Below are 23,892 nucleotides of genomic sequence, written 5' to 3'. Positions count from 1 at the left end.
GACATCAACCTCTTCTTCCTCGTCCAGGTGACAGGTCACCTGGCCAGAGAAGGAAATGAGATTGGTCAAACAAGACCTACCTGCAACAAACCCATGCTGGCTATCCCTTAGAATGTTAGCCTGGGCCAGTCTCTCAAGGATGGCCTCCTTAATAAACTTTTCTAGGATCTTCCCCAGGATAGAAGTCAGGCTAATGGGCCTGTAATTAGCCGGATCCACTCTCCTCCCTTTCTTGAAGATTGGCACCACATTGGCCTTCTTCCAGTCTTCGGGCACTACACCAGAGCGCCAGGAGTTTTCAAAGATCCGTGCCAGGGGCTGGACTATGACGCTCGCCAGCTTCTTGAGTACCCTGGGGTGCAGATTGTCAGGGCCAGCTGACTTGAAGGTATCCAGCTTCTCAAAGTGTTCCTTCACGAGGTCAGCATTTATGGAGGGTAGGGGATCCCCCTCACCCAGATTTCCCTGTCCCATAGCAGGCATGGGCATCCCATGTGACTGATGAAAGACTGACGCAAAGTACCTATTTAATAGGTTGGCTTTTTCCTGGGCGTCAGTTGTCAGATGCCCCATCTGGTTTAGCAGGGGTCCAATGTTGCCCTTGCTTTTCCTCTGGCTCCCCACATATCTGAAAAAGGACTTTTTGTTGTCCTTGATGCCTGAAGCTAGTTAGAGTTCAGTTGCAGCCTTGGCTTTCCTGGTTTGCTCCCTGCAGGACCAGACCAGCACGGAGTAATCCTCCTTGGAGGTGAATCCCATCCTCCATCCTTTGTAGGCTTTCCTTTTTAGCCACAGGAGGTCCGCTAGGTCCCTGGAGAGCCAGGGGGGCTGCTGTGCCTTCTTGCTGCTTTTCCTCCATGTTGGGATAGATTTAGCTTGTGCATTGAGGATCACTTCCTTGAGAAACAACCACTCTTCTTGAACTCCCATCTCCCTAGGGTCATGGTCCCTGAGGGCCTGATTGACTAGCCTCTTGAGCTTGTCAAAGTCGGCTTTTCTGAAGTCAAGGCATTCTGTGTTGCTGACTGACTTGCCAGCTTTACAGCGGATGGTAAAGGTGATCAGCTCGTGGTCGCTGTCACCCAGCTTCCCATCAATCACTAGGTCGCCAATTAGGTTGTCCCCCGTAGCCAGTACCAGGTCGAGCAGCGCTTTGCCTCTCGTTGGCCCATAGACTTCTTGAGTCAGATAGAGGTCATCCACACACGAGAGAAAGCTTTGCAACCGCTCGGATTTTGCTGAGTGATCTTCCCAGGAGATGTCCAGGTAATTGAAGTCACCCATGACAACCAAGGTCCTGGAGCAAGCGGCCTCAGTCAGTTCCCGGGCGAACTCCTGGTCAAGCTCGGGACTTTGAGTGGGAGGTCTGTAGTAGACTCCCACCGTTGTGTCCCGTGCCGTATTCCCCACGAATTTTTACCCAGAGGGTCTCTAGCTGTCCATGCCGGTCGCCAACATCAGCTTGCAGGGACATGTAGCTTTCCTTCACATAGAGAGCTACACCCCCGCCCCTTTTGTCAACACGATCCCTCCTGTACAGGGTATAGCCCTCTATACCTGTGGTCCAGTCATGGGTGGAGTCCCACCAGGTCTCCGTTATCCCAGTGACATCATATTTCTTTGCACTGAGCAGGAAGACGAGCTCGTCCTGCTTGTTGCCCAGGCTCCTGGCATTAGTGCACAGGCAGGCAAGTGTGCCCTTGGGGGCTCGTGCCTTGCTCACAGATTGTGCCAGGGCTGGGGCAGGGGTGGTCTCCCTTAAGTGCCTTGGTCCGCTGGCTTTGCAAGGGTCGCTCTGCAGGCCAGCAGTGGCAGTAGTCCCCCCATCCCCCAGCAGGCTTAGTTTAAAGCCCAGTGGAGCAGGTCAGCCAGCCTGGCTGAGAAAAGCCTCCTCCCCAGGGGAGAGAGGTGGAGGCCATCTCTTCCCAGCAGCTCGCTGCCTCTCTCGCCAAAGAGCGGGCTGTGGTCATGGAAGCCAAAGCCTTCCCGATGACACCAGCACCGCAGTCTTTGGTTGACTGCGTGGATCCTCCTCTCCCTCCTCAGCCCATAGCCCGAGACTGGGAGGATGGACGAAAACACCACCTGAGCTCCCAAACCCCTAAGCCCCGCTCCCAACTCCCCGTAGCGCCTCATGACCTGGCTGGGGGTGCTCCGAGCCGTGTCATTGTTGCCCACGTGAATAAGGAGTATGGGGTAGTGGTCTGTGGGTCGGAGGAACTGCGGGATCCTCTCCGCAATGTCTCAGATGCGGGCCCCCGGGAAGGAGCAGACTTCCCGGGCTAAGGGGTCGGGGCGGCAGATTGCCCCCTCGGTCCCCTGCAGGATGGAGTCTCCCACAACAAACACCTTACGCTTTGTCTTGGGGAGAGCGGGGGCAGTAGCTGGGGTCGAGCCTGGGTTGCCTGCAGGAGCTGGCAACTGAGCAGGCTCTGCTGGGGCTGCAAGAGGTGTGAACCTGTTGCTAAGCTCCGGCGAGGGAGGGGCCTTGGTGCGGCGGGCCTTGGGGCCCTTGACCACCTTGGTCCATGCCCCTGACTGGGCAGAGCGGGAGGTCCCAGAGTCCTCCTTAGTCGTGGAGAGAGACGGAGCTCTCCCCTGCGGCTCCCGGGGGAGAAGGGCCTGGCAGTAGGAGTCTATCTCCTGCTCGCAGTCCCTGATGGCACGCAGTCTCTGGACTGTGGCCTGGAGCTCCTCCAGCTGGCGCGCCAGAGACCCCAGTAGGGAGCAGACCCCGCAAGGGGAGGTGGCCATGCTCCCGGGCCCCAGAGCCTGAAAAAGTGACAGGCAGCCCCCGCAGCCAAAAGCCAGGGGCTCCGTCTGCATGGAGCCCGGAACCATGGGCTCCGTCTGGGTGGCCGTCTCTGAGGTGGCCAATGAAGGGGCCACAGAGCCCGAGGGGACTCTCGGGGTGCAGCGCGTGCCCATCCGTGTCATGCCTCTGGTAGGCTGGCTACGGCTGGGGCTGGCTATGGCTAGGGGGGGTCGCAGGTAGGGTGTCGTGCCCTCCCGCGCCCTCCCCTGCGTGAACTCCGCGCTAACTCGGGCGCCTGTTTGCGCAGCCTGTTCACCCGGCTCCCGGGGGGGCTGGGCCAAGTAGGGTCCTGGGCGGGGGCTTGACCCGGCCACCAGGCAGCGGCCTCCTCCCAGCAAGCGAGGCGTTAACCCCTTCCCACCATGAGCCCGCTTACCTCCGGCTGTGCTGGGGGTCGGCAGGGGGCTTGGCGGCTGCTGACGGGGTGTCTGGGGGGGCTTTGGGGGAGTGGGGGCTCAGCGGGCTTCACCCGCGCGTCTCTCACCGCTCTGGAGCCTACCTGAGTGTTTTTTGTTCCCTGTTTGGCGGGCCCTTTTAAACTACGCGCATGCGCAGTGGGCCTGCCATCGGGGGGGACGCTGGCTTTTCAGGCCAGGGAGGCCCTGCCCGGGATTTGGGGGACCCTGCCCTACAGGAGGGGGACTGGTGAGTACCCCCTCGTTCTCTTCTCTCTCCCTGGGGGGCTGGGCCAAGTAGGGGCCTGGTCGGGGGCTTGACCACCAGGCAGCGGCCTCCTCCCAGCAAGCGAGGAGTTAACCCCTTCCCACCACGAGCCCGCTTACCTCCAGCTGTGCTGGGGGTCGGCAGGGGGCTTGGCGGCTGCTGAGGGGGCGTCTGGGGGGCTTCAGAGGAGCGGGGGTGCAGCGGGCTTCACCCGCGTGTCTCTCACTGCTCTGGAGCCTACCTGAGTGTTTTTTGTTTTTTTTTTATCATGGAAAATAAGAGCTCCCCTTGCCCCTTTGCTCACCAGGATATGGGTCCAGCTGCAGATGTTCATTACAGAGAAAGCTACTGTTCTACCCCACTGCTCTGTGGTGATGAGCAGCCTTGATATGTTGGTGTCCTGCCCATGCTGTTGCCCCACACACCCAAGCCACAGCCCTGCTAATGCCCCTCACTCCTGACATACAGCCCCACAGCCCTGCTGATGCCTCTCACTCCAGACCTGCTGCCCTCCGCCCCCAGGCCCTAGCCCGCAGAGCAAGGGGTGTGTGGTCCAGCCAGGCTGCAGCCTGCTGTGGGCACTGCGATTTTGGGAGGCAGGTGCCTGCCCACCCTGGTCCCCTGCCACATCACCTGTGCTTCCCCCCTACCCACAATGCACTGCCTGTGCCCCCTGCCTCTCCCTCACAGACTTACCTGGAGGGAGCTGCCCTCTACCACACTGCCTGGCTGCCACATTCATGTGGCACCCTCTGCCCCAAGCAGACCCTTGCAGGCTAGAAGGTCTGTAAGGGGAAACCTATGTTTTCTTGGGTTTCTGTGTTCTTCTCCTTTAAAGGAGAAAATCCATATTTTTCTGCAGCAAACTGAAAACCCAGATCCCAGATTATTTATTATACCCCATTAAATTATACTGCCATTCCCTATGCCCTAGTCAGATCCTGGTTCCTATCTTTGTCTAGGATTCAGCATAGAACAGCTCTAGAAATTGTTTGAGTTCCCATAACCTACCCTCTTCCGGGACTGAAGGTGAGTTGGACCTAGAATCAGTTGCTGGGATACTGGAAAAGTTCTCTGGTTTCTTTGCCTTACACTGTTGATTGCTGCTTTCCACAGGCTTTCTGAGTTCTTAAAGTAGGTCTGAAAAGCACAAGACAGAGGTGTGTGAGGATAAATTGAAAAAAAAAAAAAGCGACAGAAAAATAAGTTTCTATTTTGATACATATCACCGTAATGACTTCTATGTGCTCTGTTGTAACAGCTGGGCTTGACAGTCCAGGAGGTGCTAGGTTTCTGATAGTGCAGTATTACTTTTATCACCATGCGCCTACAATCCACAAGAGATATTGACTTTTCTAAAACTTTTGCCCTCTCTCAAACTTCAGAAAACAAGGTTACAAAGGTTTCAAATGCATGAGAACTTGCATCTGTTTAAAAATTCTCATACTATTATTTTTATTTATTGATAGAGACAGGATCTAAATGATGCATTAATTAAAACCTGCCTAAGCATTTGGGTGCATTTACAATGGAGCCCCCAAGACATTCAGGCACAGTGAGTCTACCAAATAATTGACCAGGACAATCAGAGTCCATTTAAAAATGGGTTAAGTTTCTGGACATCATAGCTGCAAAGAAAACTTGAAATAAAAATTTAAAACAGATTTTTTCTTGACCAGTCTTCCACCATTTTTATTAAAATCAGTTTTAAACCCTAACCGATTTCAACCTTTACATTCAAACTCTTCAACTGGAAATATTTTCCCTCAGTTTAGAAACACTATTATGAACTGGTGGCATGTGTAGGTTCAGACAAGGCCCAACTCTGGAAATAAAATGCCAGACCATCTCCCATGCTTTGGTAGGTGACAAAATCTCTGACTTCTCTAATTAACAAAAAAATCTGCAGGATAATAAAAACTGCAAAAATAAGTAATGTAAAATGATATAAAAACAAACATTACCAGCAATGTTCTAGTGACTAACTCCATTTTTAAATATACCCAGAGCTGCCTCAGCCTACCTGAGGTGCACAGAAACCAGGTACCCACAGAATATAGTCCTGTTTACTACAGAATACTTAAGAAACCTTGACTAGAGTATTTACATGTGCAGTGTAACTGCACAGCATATCTTATATGCAACTGCATAATTGTGACCACAGCATAGACACAATTACAAAATACCACCACATATCCTGTTCCTTCCTTGGAACTCCTCCAAGTCAACTCAGTTTTGCCACCATTACCTTTATATAGCAAAAACTTTCCAACTTAGAAAACCAGGCCCATAAACAAAATCTAAATTTTTATTCTATTCATTGTTTGTTGGCTGCCATTATCATCTGTACCGCAGTTTTTGCTACATAGAGATAATGGTGGCAAAACTAAAAGTATTTGGGCAATACTTAGCAAGAATAGGAAGACATTATTTCCCCAAAACAGAATATATCAAATGGGAAGGAAATGAACAAGAGAGGATGAAAGTAACAACAATAAGAAGGCAGTTCCATAGGCTAGCTTTCTGCCCTTCAGTTCCAAATCATTTACATTTGCTCTTGCTTCAGTAGGGTGAAATGCTAGCAATCCCTATGTAACATTCCTTTCTTGGTGAAAAGAAGAGCCAAAATTATTCTTTCACCAATGTATCACACAGAAAAGCTGCTTATGTAGAAAGCACAGTACAAATTTGACACTCAACCCTGCCATTTGTAAGATCAACCCCATTGCTCACCTTCATTTTTGCAGGCAAAGTTATGGACACCAACTCAGGGTAGAAGAGCTTGTAAAGTGATAGCAAAGCCTGTAGATGAGGTTGCATTCCCTAGAATAAGTGGAAGACAGTTAAACTATGCACCAGAGGACTAAATACAGCAGCCAAGGAATAGAACGAAAAACCCAACTGAAAGTCAAAGACTTCCATACCTCATTAACCAGCCCCACAGTGCCATGTGCAGCTGAGGATGGAAGGAGAACAAGGAAGAAAGAAATAGTAATGGAAATGAGTGGGGAAGAGGAATTTAAGTCCTAGTCCTAATGACGTAAAGACACTAAACAATCAGAGATGCTATATGATGACCTCTATTTGGCTAAAATATGCATGGGAATGATTTTACTCTTAAAGCCAATGACATTATATTAAAGAATGAAAATAGCATCATACAGTTTAACTTTCTAAAGTGTTACTGATTTATTATCAAGTATAAAGAGAATGGAACGGGGTTCTCCAAGTGTTATCCTCAAAAAATTGCAAATGTTTGGAGCTGTTAAAACTTCTTAAAGGCTAGCTGTTATGGTACTGTAACAAACTGTGTATGCTATGATGGTATGATACTACAATGACCCTCAACTCCAAGACTCTTTCTGATTTAGGGAATGCTCCTTGTCAAGAAATCTCTAGTCTGATAGAGGTTCTGCTGGGACCAGACTAGAATCTGCTTTTGAGATAACTCCTTACCCCAGCAAACTTTAGTCTCATCCACCCCAGTCCAGACTTTGCAACTACAGCATAGAAAGTTTGCTATCTTATGAGATATTTCCCTTTGGCTTTTAAAATATCATAGGTCCCCGTCTCCATAGAAGGGAACATCTGTACTTATGAATGGCCCTGAAATCACACTGACCACAGATATGCAATACATTATATAAAACAAAAAACAAAGGATGTGTAATAAATACAAAGAAGAATAATTATATGAGAAAAAAAACAACTTATTTTTGGAAGGCAGAACAAAACAAAAAAATCATAAAACTAACAGCAAAAAAATCATACCCTGCTTCCCTAATCAAAAATCAGCTCCTCAAAGATTTCTTCAGTTATATTTCTCAGCCAGCCACCCCTGCCAGATGTCAGGCCATTGACCCAGCCTTTTCCCAACTGGGGCCTAAACCTCTGTAAGACCAGGGACTTTTTTGACAAGGAGCCTTCTCTAAAGATATCACACTTACATAACTCATTGTTCTGTTCCAGGGGGTTAACAACCTATGGCCTGCAAAAGGCCTGATTCAGCACATGGCAATGTTTCTCACAGCTGCCAGGGCAGCTGGGGGCTTGTGGGAGTTGGATTCCAGTAGTCCAAATTTCTCACCAGTCTCAAACCCCCTCCTCCTTCTGAGTCACCACTACTGGAGGAGGAGGTGTTGGTGCAGCTAGCAGACTAGAGGGTGACATAGCAGCCACCAGGGACAGGAACCTCCAACATCCCTCTAGTGCAGCTGCTGCCTCTTACTGTCAAATTTACCACTGCTAATTGCAACTGTAAGCAATAATAAAACTGAACATAGCTTAACATTAGTTTGAAAGAGAGACCAAACATCATAGTTAATTTAGTTTGGAAAAATATCTATACAGGATATATAGTGAACCCCAAAAATCAATCCTGTATTTGGGTGAATCTGTGACACATACCAAGTTAAATATTCAGCTGATACTAAGTCTATTGGGGTTTTAAATCACAAATATATAAAGCAAAACATTTCAGGACTTGGACTGACATTCATGGAAAACTTAAAATTACCATTCTTCTAAGCCAGACATTTCCAGCTAAGCTAAAGTCACCGGCCCCACTGTATAGCCTACTCTTTCTTACATACAATCTCTCCATCCACTAAGTCTCACAAGCACCCACTCTGAGAAACCCATTTGAAAGGTTTCGCAGCAAAGTCCAAAGTCATTCCTTCCTGAAATTGTTAAACTGTTATAAGCACCATAGTTCAGTGATTCTCAACTAGGGTGCCTTAAAATCCTTTCAAGGGTGCCACAGGGAACCACACAATATTTGTCCCCCCAGGGACAAGAAGCTGCAGGACACCTTGTGCCACTGCTAGGTGTCCCTGAGGAACACCTGTGCCACACACATGGCAAGTTACCCCAGGTGGGGTAGGAGAGGCTGGTCTCAACACTGGGCTGGCCCCAGCAGCCTTACCTGGGGTTCTGTTGGTCTCCTGGGGCTGCAGCAGTGGCAATAGCACCATTCAGAGCCTGGCTGGCAGCTGGAGTGTGGCTCTAGCTGGCCAGGCTCTGGGCAACGTGTGCTGTCCCCGTGTGTGGTATTCTACTTTTTTTTTTGGCCCAATTTTGACCCTGGGATCTCCTGGGGTCAACCCCCACCCCCCACCTGTGCTGCTACCTTGCAGCATAGAGAACACCTGAATGTCCAGTATGTGGCACCACAAATGTATCTGCAGTGCTATATACTGCATACTATATACTTGTCTGGATGTGGCCAGAGATTTCAAATAGGAATTCATTGTGTTCAGAACATTCTAACTTGTTATAGACTGTCTAAATTATTTGTAACAGGAGAATAATGCTACTATTTTTCTGTAGTTAAAAAAAAAAAAGAAGTGAAAACTAAGAGTTGGCACTGTCCAAGGACAGCCTGAGTCTGAAAAGACTGAGAACACCACTACCATAATTACTAGAAGATATTTTGAGACTTTTAAAAAACCAAACAAACCAAAGAATAAACCCTGAATTTTTCTTCAGATGTTTATACTCTGAGAATCCAGTACAAACATTATGACAACTATTTTTCTGGCAACAGATTTAGTGAGTGGAAGATGAAGTCTTCAACATCCAAACACTGAGAATCGCACACAATTTTACAGTTTTCTAACATCAAGGTCTCAAGTCACAGTTACCAACCTTCTAGCTGCCTTGCATATTTTGCAGCCCTGTGTCTCTATGGACATTTCAGTCCTTTTTTCAGTGGATCTTAACCTTGCTAGACTCCAGACATCCCACATTAGCCCTGAAGGCACCCCTTGGAAAATGTCAGCTCTTAGCTTTCATTAATTTTTTGACTACAGAAAAATAACAATGAACTCTCTTGTCCTAAAGAACTCAACAGGCCTACAACAGGTCAGAGAGGAATCCATAGTGACAAAACCAATCTCAAATCTCTGGATTAATCATGTGAATCATGCATAGGCATTAGCACTGTTAAATGTGCAAACACTGTGCAGTACCAGTGGGCACCTTAAAAGCAACTTGTGGCACTCAGGCTGAGAATCGCTGTCTTACGTACTTTTCTCATCAGCCATCAGTGTAAGTGCCTTATCACTTAGATGGTAGATTTAAAAAAGAAAAACAAAAAGGAGTCACAGTGTATTTCAGGAAGGCAGGAGAAGAATAGTGGCTGCTTCTCCTCTGGATTCAGAATCCCACTCTCCTTTCCCCAGTCAGGCAAAGGAGAAAGCCTGGGGTTAATCAAGTATCAACGGTCATCTGAAATGTAGGCAGCAAGGGATAAAAGTTGTAAAGAAAAGTAAGCGGTGGCCTAGATTCATTACTGATACCAGAGCACGGCTAGCCAACAAGAAACCTAGAAAAGGGCAGTAACAGGGTTGATAGTCAAAAGAGAGAATATAATCAGGGAGAAACTACAGAGGTGAATAGTGTGGGATTAGAATGTAGCAGTTCAGTGGTTAAGAGAGAGGGCCTGATGCAAGTACACAAGGTTCAATTCCTGGTTCTGGTATTAATGTAAGTATCCTTAAATAGGTCACCAACTCTGTCCCTCGGCTTCCTATTTTTGAAGGGGAGGTCTCTGGCCATCATTTTGATAGTTTCTGATAATACTGTAGAAGCAAAGAGGCAAGTGGAAAATGAAAAAGTAAGGAAATGGAAAGGGAGAGTCAAGAGCCTACTACCAAGTAGGATTGTTTGGCTGTTTCTAGTTGAAAATGTTTGCATTGCTATCCTGGGTGCTTAGAAGAGACACAGAATACAAGGCAGGAATACAGGTTAACACAAGGTACAGGCTCTTGTGCTAAATAAAAGAATCCCCAGTCAATCCTTAGCATTACAGAGAAAAAAGCTACTATTCTAAGGTCTAATAACTCCATCCTAGCTGTAATCATGTCTGCCTCTCTTCTGGGCTCTATTAAGAAAGTACAGGGATTGCAAGCTCAACTAGTTATTTCTTCTATTCAAGATTTTCAGTAACTCACCATCTTTGCCTGTAGATCTAACAGTTTCCTCACGCGAAAAGGTTTTACTGCAGAAAGAGGAAAAGCTAAGAATATTATGGGTACAAAACATCAGACAATTGAACATTTATGCATTGTATGGCTTAATACATTGAACCAGTAGGAACAATCCAGGAAGCTGATTGGATGGACTCACCGCTCTCTCTCCTGGTCAGCAGATACAGTATATGGCAGATATAAGGACACTGCAGAAAAAACAAAACCCCACCAGTGAGCAATCTGATTCAGCAAGATACTTATTAGACTAAAGAGACCCCTATATAAACCCATTTCACAGTCATTACTATTTCAATAGTCTCCTCAAGAACTTGCTGTCACACTGAATGAAGTGCTTCAGTCCTCTTCCTATATAGCACCAAACCATTCAGAAATATCAGCACACAGCACAGAACTGATATAACTCATTAAAACCAACTGCCAGTATGCCCATTTCATTTGAGGCTATTCTCTATATTAGGCAAATTCTTTGATGAAGTCAGTTCCTGCCCATTAGAATAAGGGCTGAATACTTCAGGAGTCAGAGAATAAGAGGATAATGTATAACAATTAGCTTGTTCTGTGTTGAAACACTTTCATTTATTGCAGTCCTTTCCCTTTCCATATCCTTGTGGCACAGTATTTAGCAGAATTTGCAGATTTTATTGATATCTGACAGGCTGCACTATGAGCTCTTCTGCCATGGCCTTGAACTTGCAACCTCTGGGTTGTCAACTATGTGCCTTAGTGCCCCATTTACAGCAGTTTGAGTTCAATATGTATAAAGTATCTGTGCCAAACCTCAAGTACTCTGAAAGTAGCAAACTTGTTAATTTCTCTGTTCTCTTGCAGAAAGTACCTTGTGGATAGGAATCTGTGTTAATCGGGCTGGAAGTGCCCCCACTGCAGTATCTCCTTTAATGTTTTCCATTTTGCCTTTTCCCGCCACCTCTGACATCCCCACCCTGATTGGTAGAGGAGTCCCCCACCAGCTGGGCCATTTGCTGCTGATTGCTAGGAAAGTGAAAAACATGGAATATTTAAAACTTTGGTTTTTGCTTCCCCAGAGATCAGCAGCAAATGCCCTGGCTGGCAGGGCCCCCCCACCAATCAGGGTTAGGGAGGCAAGTAGTGAAACGGAAAATATTAAAGAGCTGCTACAGGGACACTTCCAGTGTAATTTACAGAGATCCCTACTTATGGGATGCAATAGAAAATATCTTTGTGGTAACATTTTTAAAAACCTGGAGGAATCTGCACTGTTTTATCATATAATTTAACACGGTCTCATTTTTTCAAATTATCCTAGTGCCTGGAATAATTTCTATAGAATTCCATTTAACTTTTTTGTTTAATTCAATATTAAGTTTTATGGAAAACAGCTCCAGCAAGTGACTTAGGTTAGGTAAGGTACACTTCTAAATTTAGAGCATCTTCAAACTTTCCTAATGTACCTGCTTACATTATAAATCTAAACAGTTAAATCTTTCGCTCTCTAGAATTTTTGTAGCTGCCATACAAAACAGGTCACTTGGCTCCCATTTAAGATGCACTTTAACTCAAATGGAAAAACACCAGCAAGACTGGGAGGGAGGGCTGGGGGCTGTGGCTTAGGAGTGAGGGGAAGGGCTCAGGCATATCACCCCCCCCAACCATATTAGTTACCCCACCTCCCTGACAGGTATCCTCTTTTTTGAAACTAGGTATATGATAACCCTAACAATAGGCCTATGCTGCTGTATTTCTGTGCTATTTGATCTTGGTTCAACAGCAACCGTGGTACCATTAAAAGACTGCAAAGAAGAAGGGAGAGTCATACCACTATAAACAAATACTCCAGCAATAGAAGAGCAGACATCAAACTAAAGTACTGCAGATCAGTGTCAACGATGACTTATATCAAACATGAACATTGTAGGTTTGTTCCTTCAGTTTATGAATTCTCCAGTTCTCCTTACCAGCTTCTCATCTTGCAGGGAGAAGAAAAAGAAGCCATAGAGTGCATGAAGCTGCTCCTTGTGATCAATGAAGTCAAACATTGCAATCAGCCATCTTAAGAAGAGCAGCTGCAGAAAAATAAAATTAACCCTACAGTAAGTGAGGGAAGAGAACTTGACAAATCCAATATCCTGTTCGATAGGACATATTCAGAAGTTCACATGGCTCCTTCTTGAGACCGGGAAGGCCGCCATGTATGCATGAAGCTATTCAATCTCCTTGTTATGAAGCTAAGCTTGGTGAGAACAGTTAACACCAAAGTACAATAAAGACAATGTCCTGATTTTAAGCATATACGAACTCTAGGAAATTGATCAGTAAGTTTAAACTGCTTTGACTACCTTTCTAGCTGACCAGTGGGACGTAGATGATTCCAAGACACAGACTTAAGTCTTTATTCATTCAAAGTGATATTTTATTTAGCTCATGAACTCTGCTATCATAGCTGAGGAATACAACTGAGAGGTAAAATATTGTACTGCATTTGGAAGAATACTTGACACCACAGAGGTACATTTTAGATCTGGGAAATTCAGAACTATAAACTGAGCAAGACTGCATAATTCCCACATGACCCTACCTTTACTCCTCAGAGTGGAAATGCTGATACAGTATTAGGCTTTTCTGAAAATCATGAAAAATGGCATGAGCTTGTGCGATGACTACACATAAAACTGCAAACTTCCTCTTCCTACAAGCAATGTGCCCTTGTCGTCACCCTTCAGAAAATATTATTACTACTACAAGAATTTGTAGTTACCTCGGTGCTACCCGAACACTTGCCCACACACAGCCAGGACACAGCTGAAACCACGGAACTTCCTGGTACTACAGATGCTGGGATTAGGCACTTCAAGAGTCGAGTGTTCACTGCATCAGCTGAAAAACAGACAGTTGAAAGTAAGAGAGAACTGTATGTTCCAGGTTCTTTGGTCCATGCTTGCAGGTCAAACTATCACCATAGTTCTACCTGGAAAAGATTGCACATATGTATTCCTAGCTATTATACGCACTAGGAAAAATCTAAACAAAAGATTGATCTTTACTAAGAAAATTAAGGAGGAAAAAAAGCCCCCAAATTTAAACAAAGGTTTAAGACCGGTTAAATCACCAAGAACTAGTGCCCAGTTCTTTTTGCATCAGTTTTAAACAATTTAACTCCCTTGGCTTCAAATGTAGTTGCTTTGGATTTATAGCAGTGCAACTAAAGAAGAAAATATATCTCCAGCCTGTTGACAGGTATTGCTTAGATGCTTGATTTTATGAAATTATGGACTGGAGGAAAAAAATGAATTTCTTTAGAATCAGTATGAGATAAGAAGAATATCTGAAATCTGACCAGTATATTAGATTCTTATAGCTATTTCAGGCTATATGACCAAGTGGTCTAAAGACTACCATCGCTACTCTTCCACTCTATTTAATTGTCAGCTATTACATCCACTGCCAAATTTGACCTCATAGGCTTTGTCTAGGGAAAAAATAAATTAAGACCATCTTGGCATATAAGTACAGAAACAGTTTTAAGTCTTTAGCTAGTAACAAGCAAAAGCAACAAGATTTTTGGATGACTAAATCCAACAGAGGAATGAGCAACTTAATGTACAAGATAATAACATATTACATGTTTGACAACGTGTTTCTATAATGTCCAAGCCATTACCTTGCAAAGCCTTTGCTTGTAGGTTTAAGATTAACAGATATTATTCAACATTAGCATATAAAAAACACTAACACACTTGCTTTAAAAATATGCCAACTAAAAAAAAATCGTCAAATTAAATATGGTTAAATTTAGATTTTGTAAACAATTTTCCAGACTATAAAACCAATGGAGCTGTTTCTGTGATTCTTTTAAAAACTTCAAATAAAATGCAGTTGAGTATATTCTAACAGAGTACCTGCATAGCATAGAGAAACTGGTTAATGAAAAGTAGATAACATTTGTACAGCTTCATTCTTAAGAAAGATGCTTCTTTCTTAAGAAAGAGCTTAAGCTTCTTAAGAGCTTCTTTCTTAAGAAAGAAGGAAGAGACTTACAGACAATGGAAGGTAGGGACTATATAGTAATGGCCATCACTTATAGGGATCAGATTAGAAAAGCTAAAGCGGTGACTGAACTAGAATTGGCAACAGGAATCAAGGACAAGAAGTCCTTTAGGTACATCAGGAACAGGAGGAAAATAAATGGGAGTGTGGGGCCATTGTTCAACCACTCAGGACAGCTAGTTACTGGTACTCGGGAGAAAACTGAACTCCTGAATGACTACTTTGCTTCGGTCTTTCATTGGGCCACAGGAAAAATCATGCCAGCTAGGGTACAGAATGAGCTGGGTTCAAATGACTGCCTTCCTACTATTGCCATAGAACTGGTGTGTGATCAATTAAAGAAACTGCATGTATGCAAGTCAGCAGGACCAGATGAACTTCATCCGAGTGCTGAAGGAGCTGGCTGAAATAATCATAGAGCTGCTAGCAAATTTCTTCCAAAATTCGCAGTGCTTCAGGGAGGTCCCCGAGGACTGGAAGAGGGCCAATGTTGTCCCCATCTTCAAGAAGGGGAGGAAGGAGGACCCAGGTAATTATAGGCCAATTAGCCTAACTTAGATTCCTTAATGAATTTTTCCAGGATTTTCCCTGGGATCAATGTGCAATAAACCTGCAGAAGGTAGGATTCTGAGCAACAGCCAGCATAGCTTCATCATTGGCAGGTCTTGTCTTACCAACCTCATCTCCTTTTATGATCAGGTGACTTGCCACCTTGATAAGAGAGAGGAGGTTCACATTATATACCTTGATTTCAAAAGCTTGTATCCCACAATGTTCTCATGAGAAAATTGGAAGGCTGTGGGCTTAACTGCGAGACAGTCAGGTGGGTAGGAAGCTGGCTGCAGGGTAGGACCCAGAGAGTTCTAATGGATGGATCTGTGTCATCTTTACAGGAAGTAGCCAGTGGTATCCTCCAGTGCTATTCAACATCTTCACCCCCACATCCAAATCATTGGTGAAGAGCTCAACTTGTCTACCCAAGTTTGTAGACAACACCAAGTTATGGGGAAGTGTGGTCATGCTTGAAGATAGGCTGCAGATACAGGTGGACCTAGACAGGCTAGCAAGTTGGGCAGACTGGAACCAGATGAAATTCAATGTTGAAAAACGTAAAGTGCTCCCTCCACATGGGGACGAACAATCCCCAACACACCTACAGGCTTGGCAATGCCAACCTGACCAGCACTACGAATGAAAGGAACCTGGGAGTAATAACAGACCACAATATGAACATGATCTGGCAGTGCAATGCTGTAGCCAGCAGGTCTAACAATACTCTGGCATGCATCAATCAATGCAGCTCCAGCGAAACCAAATAAGTGATTCTTCTGCTCTACTTGGTATTGGTGATACTGCAGCTGGAGTACTGCATCCAGTTCTGGGCACCACACTTTAACAAGGACATGGTAAAGGTTGAGAGAGACCAGAGAAGGGCCACCCACTGTGTGATCAGAGACTTGCGCAGCAAGCCATACAAGGAAAGGCTGAGGGGATCTGGGACTGTTCAGCCTGAAAAAAAGAAGGCTGAGAGGGGACTTGGTAGCAGCTTACCACTACATCAGAGATGTACATCAAAGGCTCAGTGAACAACTGTTTATCAGTGCACCCTTGGGGAAAACTAGGAGTAATGGTCACGAGCTCTTGGACGACCGTTTCAGGCTCAACATTAGGAAAAACTGTTTCACAACTAGGATGTCAAGACTATGGAATAAGCACCCTTCAGAGGTGGTACAATCACCTACCCTGGAAACCTTCAAGAGGAGGAGGCTGGACGATCACCTTGCTGGGTCACCTGACCCCAGTTGTCTTTCTGCTTGGTGCAGAGAAGGCTGTACCTGATGATCTTCTGAGGTCCCTTCCAACTTTACACTCTATGAATTCATGGTTTTTATTCCAATACTTCATAGCAGGGGTGTCAAACTCCCTTAGCACCCATGGCTGGATCCAAATTGTAGATCTCTTCACAGGCCAGATCCAAACCCACTTCTATCAATGGGATGAGCAGCAGCAGTGTTAACTGCATGGGATCCTGAGCTGCTGTCAGCTATCACTTGCCCCACTGCCCCTGAAACATGCCCCCAGGGGCTCTGTACCCACAAATTCAGCAGTGGGGCTCTATCCTTGCTTGCCTTGCCCCCAATTCCCAACCCCTCCAAGAGCTCTGAAGGCTAGACAATAGCTCTGTGGGCTGGATGTAGGCGACAGCCCGTATCTTTGACACTCAGGCTTTACAGGTAACAGGTAAATAAAGATCTGGTTTAAAAAGACTATGTAACCGCTAGCTTAATGTCAGCAATTAAGAGAGACACCAATGATTTGAAGTCCAAAACTGAGTTGATGAACTGATATTTATTTCAGATGAATCAGTTCTTCAGATTTTTAAATGCAAAACAGTAGCCAATATTTCAAAGACAAACCTATTGGGCGCACCCACACATGCAGGCCTGCGTGCTTACAGGAGCTCAAATAGGAGCAGCACAAATTTGAGCCCAGGATTTTTGCCTCAGCGCATGTGCCCAGAAGTACACTTTGGTGAGGAGCAAGTTCAGCCATTTGGGGCAAGATAACCCCACCCAGCTCCTCCCAGATCTGCAGCAGCCAGGGGGAGCTAGAGTCCAGAGGCAACACCTGTGCTGGCCCCAGCAGTATAAAAAGCTGCCCTGTGCTGGCTCCAGCAATATAAAAACCTGCCCTGTGGTGGCAGCTCAGGTCTAATTGCCCTCAGGAGCTTCTGAGGCCCAGCCACTTTGGTATCTGGGGACACTACCCCTTGTGCCAGCTAGACTGCTGAAGCAGCCCTAAGCTGGAGTGGCCCCTACACTGCAGCAGTCTGGCAGTGGGGGATGCTGCCTGGCTATGACCTGCTGCCACCTGAAACAGCATCTGCCCCCTTGGACCTGCAGTTCCAAGGCTGCGCCCCTGCTCTGCCATCTGGACAGTTATTGCCCAGATGTGCTCCTTGTGCTGGCCCGCTTTGAACTGTCAACGCATATACTCTTGGCCTTAAATGGCCAAGAAGTCAGCCACCTCATCTGCCCTCCAGCTGGGTCCCCAGTACTGACCCTGGACAGGCTCCTCTGCATGGGTCTTGCCACTTGTGTCACCAGCAGAGATCCTGGTGTTCCCTGTTACCAACTGCAAATACTCTGATAAGAAACACAAATTCTCTCATTAAAATATACAAAATAGTGTTCTTCCGCTATTAAAATGAACACTATATATGAGAGATCAGCTGGGCAATGCTTTATTGATATATTTACAAATGTAAAGCAATTGAGGGGAGGGATTGGGGGAGTTTGTGGGTGGGTGTAAGGAATGTGGGGATTTGTGGGTAAGGGATTTGTGGGGGTGGCTTGGGAATGTGGGTGGATTGTGGGCAGACTGCTCAGGAGGGATGGGTCCCCAGCCCCTGCCCCCTGAACAGCACACAGGCTGTCTCCCTCACAGAGCCCACAGGTCCCCTTACAGGGCCATAACATCCCCTCACAGGGCACATGCCCCGCATGGTCCTCATGCGCCCCTCCCCACAGCAGCAGTGGCTGTGGGGCGCTTAGGGCCTGCTGCTGTCAGAGCCCCCAGCAGCGCAGTGTAGTCCCAACTTCCTCAGAGCCAGTGCCGCCTGTTGCAGGGCTGGCCCAGCCTGGTGTGGGGCCATGTGGCTTCAGGCAGCACCTGGGGCCTGCAGGCTGTGAGCCCTGCACAGGACCCACGCACCCTGACCACCCCCCTCACCCTCACCCCCTACTTACCAGGGACAGTGCCTGAGTCACAGCCTTGCACCACTCCTGCTTGCCTTGCACATGAATGCAGCATGCTAGAGCAGCAGAGGGCACCATAAAGCCAGATGCCAGAGTCTCTGGAGGCCTGAGCCATGGTCTGATGCCAGAGTGTCTCTGAAGGCCTGAGCCCCAGCTTGCCTCAGGGCACAGTGGGGAACTGTACTCTGTGCCGCATTTTTCCAGGGTGTTTATTTCATACCTGGATCAAATTTTGAGCCCATGCTGCAAACATGCAGTGCAGGGAACACATTTTTTCATCGCAGCGTGCCTCCTGTGGCATCTCAAACTGGTTTGAGATGCTGCAAGAAGCACGTGTGTGCTTGTCTGGATGCACCCATTAAGTCTGCACTGACACTTACAGGATGTCCAGGAAGGGTGGCTGTTCTCCAAGGAAACAATCCTTCTGGCACAGAAGGAGGCAATCCCACTGTGTAGAAAAGGGGGCAAAGGGGCTAAGAAACCCTCCTGGCTAAGCAGGGAAATTGAGGAAAGCTTTAGGGCAAAAAAGGGGCATACAGGCTGTGGAGGCAGAGGTGTAGCTACCAAGGAGGAGTATACCTCCTTGGCTAACACTTGCAGGGAATCAGTTAGGAAGGCCAAAGACTGTTAAAGACAAAAAGCAGCCATGTTCAGTTGATTTTAAAAATTTAAAAGACCTTTTGCTACTTTTTCTGTGTTGTTAACAAACATTACTCACTTAGCTTCTAGTTGCAGTTTTTATCTGAAATATTTCTAGCCCCATTTACTTTGTTAAAACTAATAATTCATATTCAAAAATAGGGATGGGCAATTATTCGGGCTGGAGGATCATTTAAGGAGTTTTGGTGAACTGTCATGGGCTAGGTCAGCAGCACCTACCTCCCCACCACCCCAACAACTCACTAAAATTCCTTAAGTGGCTGTGTCCCACATTCAGCCAGGCAGACAAGATGCCATAGGTGGGTGGGCGGGCAGGAAGCAGGACCAGGACTGCAGGCCCATGATAGTGTGGGACTAAGGCTCAGGGCAGAGCCATGGTCTACTCCCTGCATGCCAGTTCCATGGCCAGGAGCATGCAGGGAGTGGGTCGCAGCTCTGCCCTGGGCCCCGGCCCTGCACTATGACCACTCAAGAGATCCCCAGGTCTCCATGGAGACTGACCCAGAACCTGTACAGGTAGGGCACATTTGGATGGGTGGAGGGGATGTGGCCATGGAAGGGCAGGGAGCTGTGTCTGGGAGTGGGATGGGTAGGACCAGGGCCAGGATTGGGATTACAGGGTGGCATAAGCAGTGGAAGGTCAGGGTTAACCGCCTTCCAAGGCAGGGCAGCAGGTAGGGCCATAGGGTAGCCTAGGTATGGGCTCCAGGTGGCTGCAGCTGGTTGGGGAGGAGGTAGTGGGGAGGACAGACTCAAAACACTTGCAGCTGGGCATGTGTATTACTGCCCAACATGGCAGGCAAGTTTGTGAAGGGGAAGGGATGCTTGCGGGGGGGTGGGGGGGGAGGAGACTGAGTATGGCAGGGGCAGGGCCAGGGTGAACAGGGCCCTGGGGCAGGTTGTAGGACTACTGGAGCCCCAGGCAGCTTGCCCAGGGATGCAGAGGGCTCCTGCCACCGCGTGCACCCTAGGGGAGGTGTTAGAAATGGAGTATTGTTAGAAATGGAGTATTGTTAGAAATGCACAGCTTGCATCTTGCACCTGATAAGAAAGAAACACTGCCAAGGACTTTTTTCTTTGCCCAGCCTTGCCACAGCTTTTCTTATACTAAATCGCAGACTCTCCCCCAGCTTCTCCCTAGCCTTTCTCATGCAGATTACAGAAGCTGGAATTCAACTGACTGTGTCCTTGAAAGGCGGGGGGTTTAAACTCTTGGTGACCTATAGTAGTCTCTGAGCATGCTTAATTAGCTGATGCATATTTACCTCTCCGCCCTGCATACTTAAGTAGTTAATTATAATATACACGCGATGTATGTAGTGATGTAACCACATGTATGCTTGTATGAAACGGAAGTGAGCTGTAAGAGTTCCTGTTTCTGCACACGTGCCCAGGAGGAAAAAGATAAATACAGCCTGCAAAATTCCTTGGTGGGTTCAGAGTAATCTGAGTTTTTGACTCTGCTCTGACCCTATTTGCAAATACACCTTTTGTGCCATCTAATGAGTGTGTGTCTGTGATTTTGGTGGCCTCCAGAGAAACGAACCGCTTTAAGCATCAGAGGTATGGCAGGACATGTGCCACCTGGATTCGTGTGTGGGGCGGAGGCGGGCTGCCACTGCAGGCTGGGCTCTGCACCTCTCTGCCTTTGCTGCAGGAACGGTGTGACCAATGCTCTGTGCCCTGTCAGGCAGGTAGGGGATGTGGCACAGGCTGGGGATGGCAGGCACATGGTATCACACAGGAAACCTGCCTCCACCTTGTGCTCAAATCCAGGGGGCATGTGCCCCCATGCCTCCCCTGCGGTGCATTCAGTGGCAGGAGCCTCACTGCACCCATGGACGACCCACCCCGACCCTGGGGCCCCATTCACTCCAGCCTGTGCCTCACTCAGTCCCTCTATATGGCACGCTCAGCCCCCTGCCAATAATATTTTCTCCCTCCACCTATGCAGAGCAGTGACAGTGTAGGGCTGGGGCCTGGGGCAGAGCCATATTCTGCTCCCAATGTGCCCCTGTTCATGGAACCACTGCCTGTTGCAGGGATGTGGGGAGTGGATCATGGCTCTGCCCAGACCCTGGCTCCACCCCATGATTTTAATCTCAGCCCCAGCCCTGTCCACCCAAGCCACTCCCCAATGCCTCTCCCTATCCACATGCATCTCCATCCCATCTGCCCAGCTGAGCATGTCCTACTTGTGGGGGTCCTGGGCTGGTCTCCATAGAGACCCTGCCCACCCACTCTGTCTGGCACTCCTGGTGGTGGGTGCAGGGCAGATGGGCCAGGGTGCCTGAAAGCAGAAGCCGGTAGCAGCACCTGGAAGGAGCTGCCACTGTGCAGACTACTGGGAAGCAAGTCCAGCTGCTGCACCACCCCAGTCCTGCTGTGCGCTAGGAGGCTGTGGGACTCGCTGCATATGCCATGGCCCAGTTTGCCCAAGCCTGAGCCAAGCAGGTCTGAGAGGCCTGCCACAGGCTGTATTTTTCCCACCCTTGTCCAAGAACTTTAAAGAGTCTAGATATTTACATTAAGAGCCAAACTATGACAATGCAGCTGTAGCCGAACAACTGAGAGATGCATGACGATTCTGAGTTTAGTCATGGTGACTGCTGTATCAACAAAACAGGCTACCATGTATGAAAATATTATGGTTACAGATATCTGAATGTAGACCAATCATGAGTTGAGCACAAGTTGCATACAAAGTGAAGATGGGGAAACGTCTTAAGTAGGGGTGTACCAATAGAGATTTTGGGGTCCGATACCAACAGCTAATTCTTAAGGAGGCATATCGACCAATACCAATTCAATTGGAGGCACTGACCAGCCAGGGTGGGGCAGGGCACGGGATGGATGCAGCTCACTGGGGGCGGGGAGGAGGGGCTCCCACCACTGTGTACACCCCAAAAGGGCATCGGGGAGGGGCACTTGCCCTGGGATCTGTGCGGGGCAGGCGGACTGCAGCTGTGGGTTGGAGCCAGGTCTGCGCCAGGCTCTTCTCAGGGTGGGCGGCACTGCTAGAAGGGGTCTATGGAAGGGGCTACAGTCACCCCGTAGCATCGCTGCCCACCCTGAACCCAGCCCCCTCCAAGAGCAGCTGCAGTCCAACCAACCTGAACAGATCTAGGGGCACGCGTTGTCCCCCACCTCCAGGGGTGCACTCAGCGGTGGGAGCTGCCCCCCCTGCATGAGCTGCAGCTCAGTCTCATGCCCCGCCCCAGCTGGGCAGCGCCTGCCTCAGCCCCTGCTACCTCCCTCATTACACAGGTCCTTGATCTGTGCCCCCCATGCCCATTCCCTCCCCCCTCCTCTACACCAGACTTGCCAGCTGTATGTCGCTCTCCAAGTTGTCAGGCTGTGCTCCTCACTGCCTGCATGCTGCGCTGCAGCTGTGTGCAGGCACTGTTATTTATCGGCCACATTAGGCCTATTTGTGATGCAGCCAATTTTCTTTGTATTGGTACTGATCTGATAATGGACCAATATATCAATGTACCTCTAGTCCTATGTGAAGTTGGACACAAAAGAAAAAGAAAAAGAAAAGTACCTCAGAAGCACAAACAGAAAACAGGCCCATATCTGTATGGAAAGAAAGTATGAAGACAAGACACCAGCTGGACTTGCTGCTTAGATGACAACTTGGTGTGTGTATCCCATCCTCAAAGCCTGATCAACTCTCAGGACCTGCACCAACATCAAAGCTAAATAAGCATGATGTCTTTAGTACATTGTATTGCCTACTCATACATGCCAACTGAGTGTCTGTGCCTGTATTGTGATTCTCCTTCACCTGCTACCTACAAAATTTTAGGAACAGCCACTAATTGTCTCAGAGGCACATACAGCAAGGAGGAAGGGAGACACATTCACAGGGCACAACAACAGCATATAATGTCTTACCATGTTTGCCACTCAGTGCCACATTCAGCAGCTCACCAAGTTCATCTGGGGGTAATCCACTCTGCAGGGCAACGCTCTCCACGGTAGCCAAGTGCTTCTGCAGCACCTGATTCCTTCTGAGTGGGATGTGGTCTTGAACTAGAAAGACGACAAATGCATAGGGATTAACACACCCACAGAGTCGCCTGTCACCAACCTGGTTTCCCTGGGGTCAGTTTCTCAAAGGTGCTGCCAGTGCCCAGCTCTTGTTAGCTGCTTTCCTGCTGTGGCCACACCTTTGCCACAGTGAGAGGGGAGAAGGGACATTTTTAAGCTACAGCTATAAACAACGCTATGGGGCTGACGGCAAAGGACAGTGCTGGAGGCCACAGCCCCGAGCTGCAGCACAGGGAAGCGGGCTGGAGCAGAGGAGAGGGGCCGGGCGCTGGCACTGTGGAGCCCGCCGCTCCTTCGCAGCCCAACGGGCCTGGGAACCGCCGACAGGGAGCGGACCGCCGGCGGGCGAGCGGGAGGGGCGGCCGCTCTCACCTCCCTGCAGGTAGCGCAGCGCCTGCAGCAGCTGCTCGGGGCCCGGCGGGGCCTGTGCGGGGGCCGCGGCCTGGCCCGAGGCATCGTCGCTACGGGAGCTCTGCCCTCGCCGCACCCCGTCAGGGGCGGGCGGAGCGCAGTCGCCCTCATCCGCCAGCCCGGAGCCGCGGCGCTGGGACTGGCAGCCCGATCCAGCTACTTCTCAGCTCCTAACCGCCCGGCAGTTCAAACCTCCGCGCCACGCCCCGCGCATGCGCACCCCACTCTCGGGGATTGGTCGGGACCGTGACGAAGGGCTTACGGTATCACGGTTGGTTGTGAGCATGCGCCATCTCTGCCCGGGACCGGGGAGGACAGTCGGAGGAACGCGGGTCGCTTCTACGCATGTGCATTGGGGCCGTTAAGGGCAGAGTCTGGGCCCTGCGCTGCACAGTTCTGCGGGGAGGTTGGTTAATCTGGGCGCCGAGGAGGGGAGAGAAGCTAGCGCATCCGGCTCAGGCCGCGGGCTCCCGCTGGCGGGCGGAGGTCGGCAGGAGGCTGAACCTGTTTCGCT

General features: G+C 48.4%; 1 protein-coding gene across 1 annotated transcript in view; it reads right to left on the bottom strand.

Moving 5' to 3' along the window:
* CENPI (centromere protein I) overlaps positions 1–23,664 on the bottom strand; it is a 40,615-nt gene extending 16,951 nt beyond the window's left edge. The window contains exons 1-9 of the mRNA XM_090061539.1: positions 23,604–23,664; positions 23,340–23,534; positions 22,812–22,949; positions 13,205–13,323; positions 12,405–12,512; positions 10,607–10,655; positions 10,432–10,478; positions 6,212–6,301; positions 4,490–4,618 (exon numbers count right to left, since the gene is read on the bottom strand). Of these exons, the coding sequence (XP_089917665.1) occupies positions 4,490–4,618; positions 6,212–6,301; positions 10,432–10,478; positions 10,607–10,655; positions 12,405–12,512; positions 13,205–13,323; positions 22,812–22,949; positions 23,340–23,534; positions 23,604–23,664 (936 nt within the window). The remainder of the gene's footprint in view (positions 1–4,489; positions 4,619–6,211; positions 6,302–10,431; positions 10,479–10,606; positions 10,656–12,404; positions 12,513–13,204; positions 13,324–22,811; positions 22,950–23,339; positions 23,535–23,603) is intronic.
* Between the last annotated feature and the right edge of the window lie 228 nt (positions 23,665–23,892).

Source organism: Crocodylus siamensis, chromosome 8 (genome assembly GCF_052110815.1).
Source record: "Crocodylus siamensis isolate JL-2025a chromosome 8, ASM5211081v1, whole genome shotgun sequence".
NCBI lineage: Eukaryota > Metazoa > Chordata > Crocodylia > Crocodylidae > Crocodylus > Crocodylus siamensis.
The sequence above is the reverse complement of the archived record's forward strand: the minus strand, read 5'-3'. Positions and strand labels throughout refer to the sequence as shown.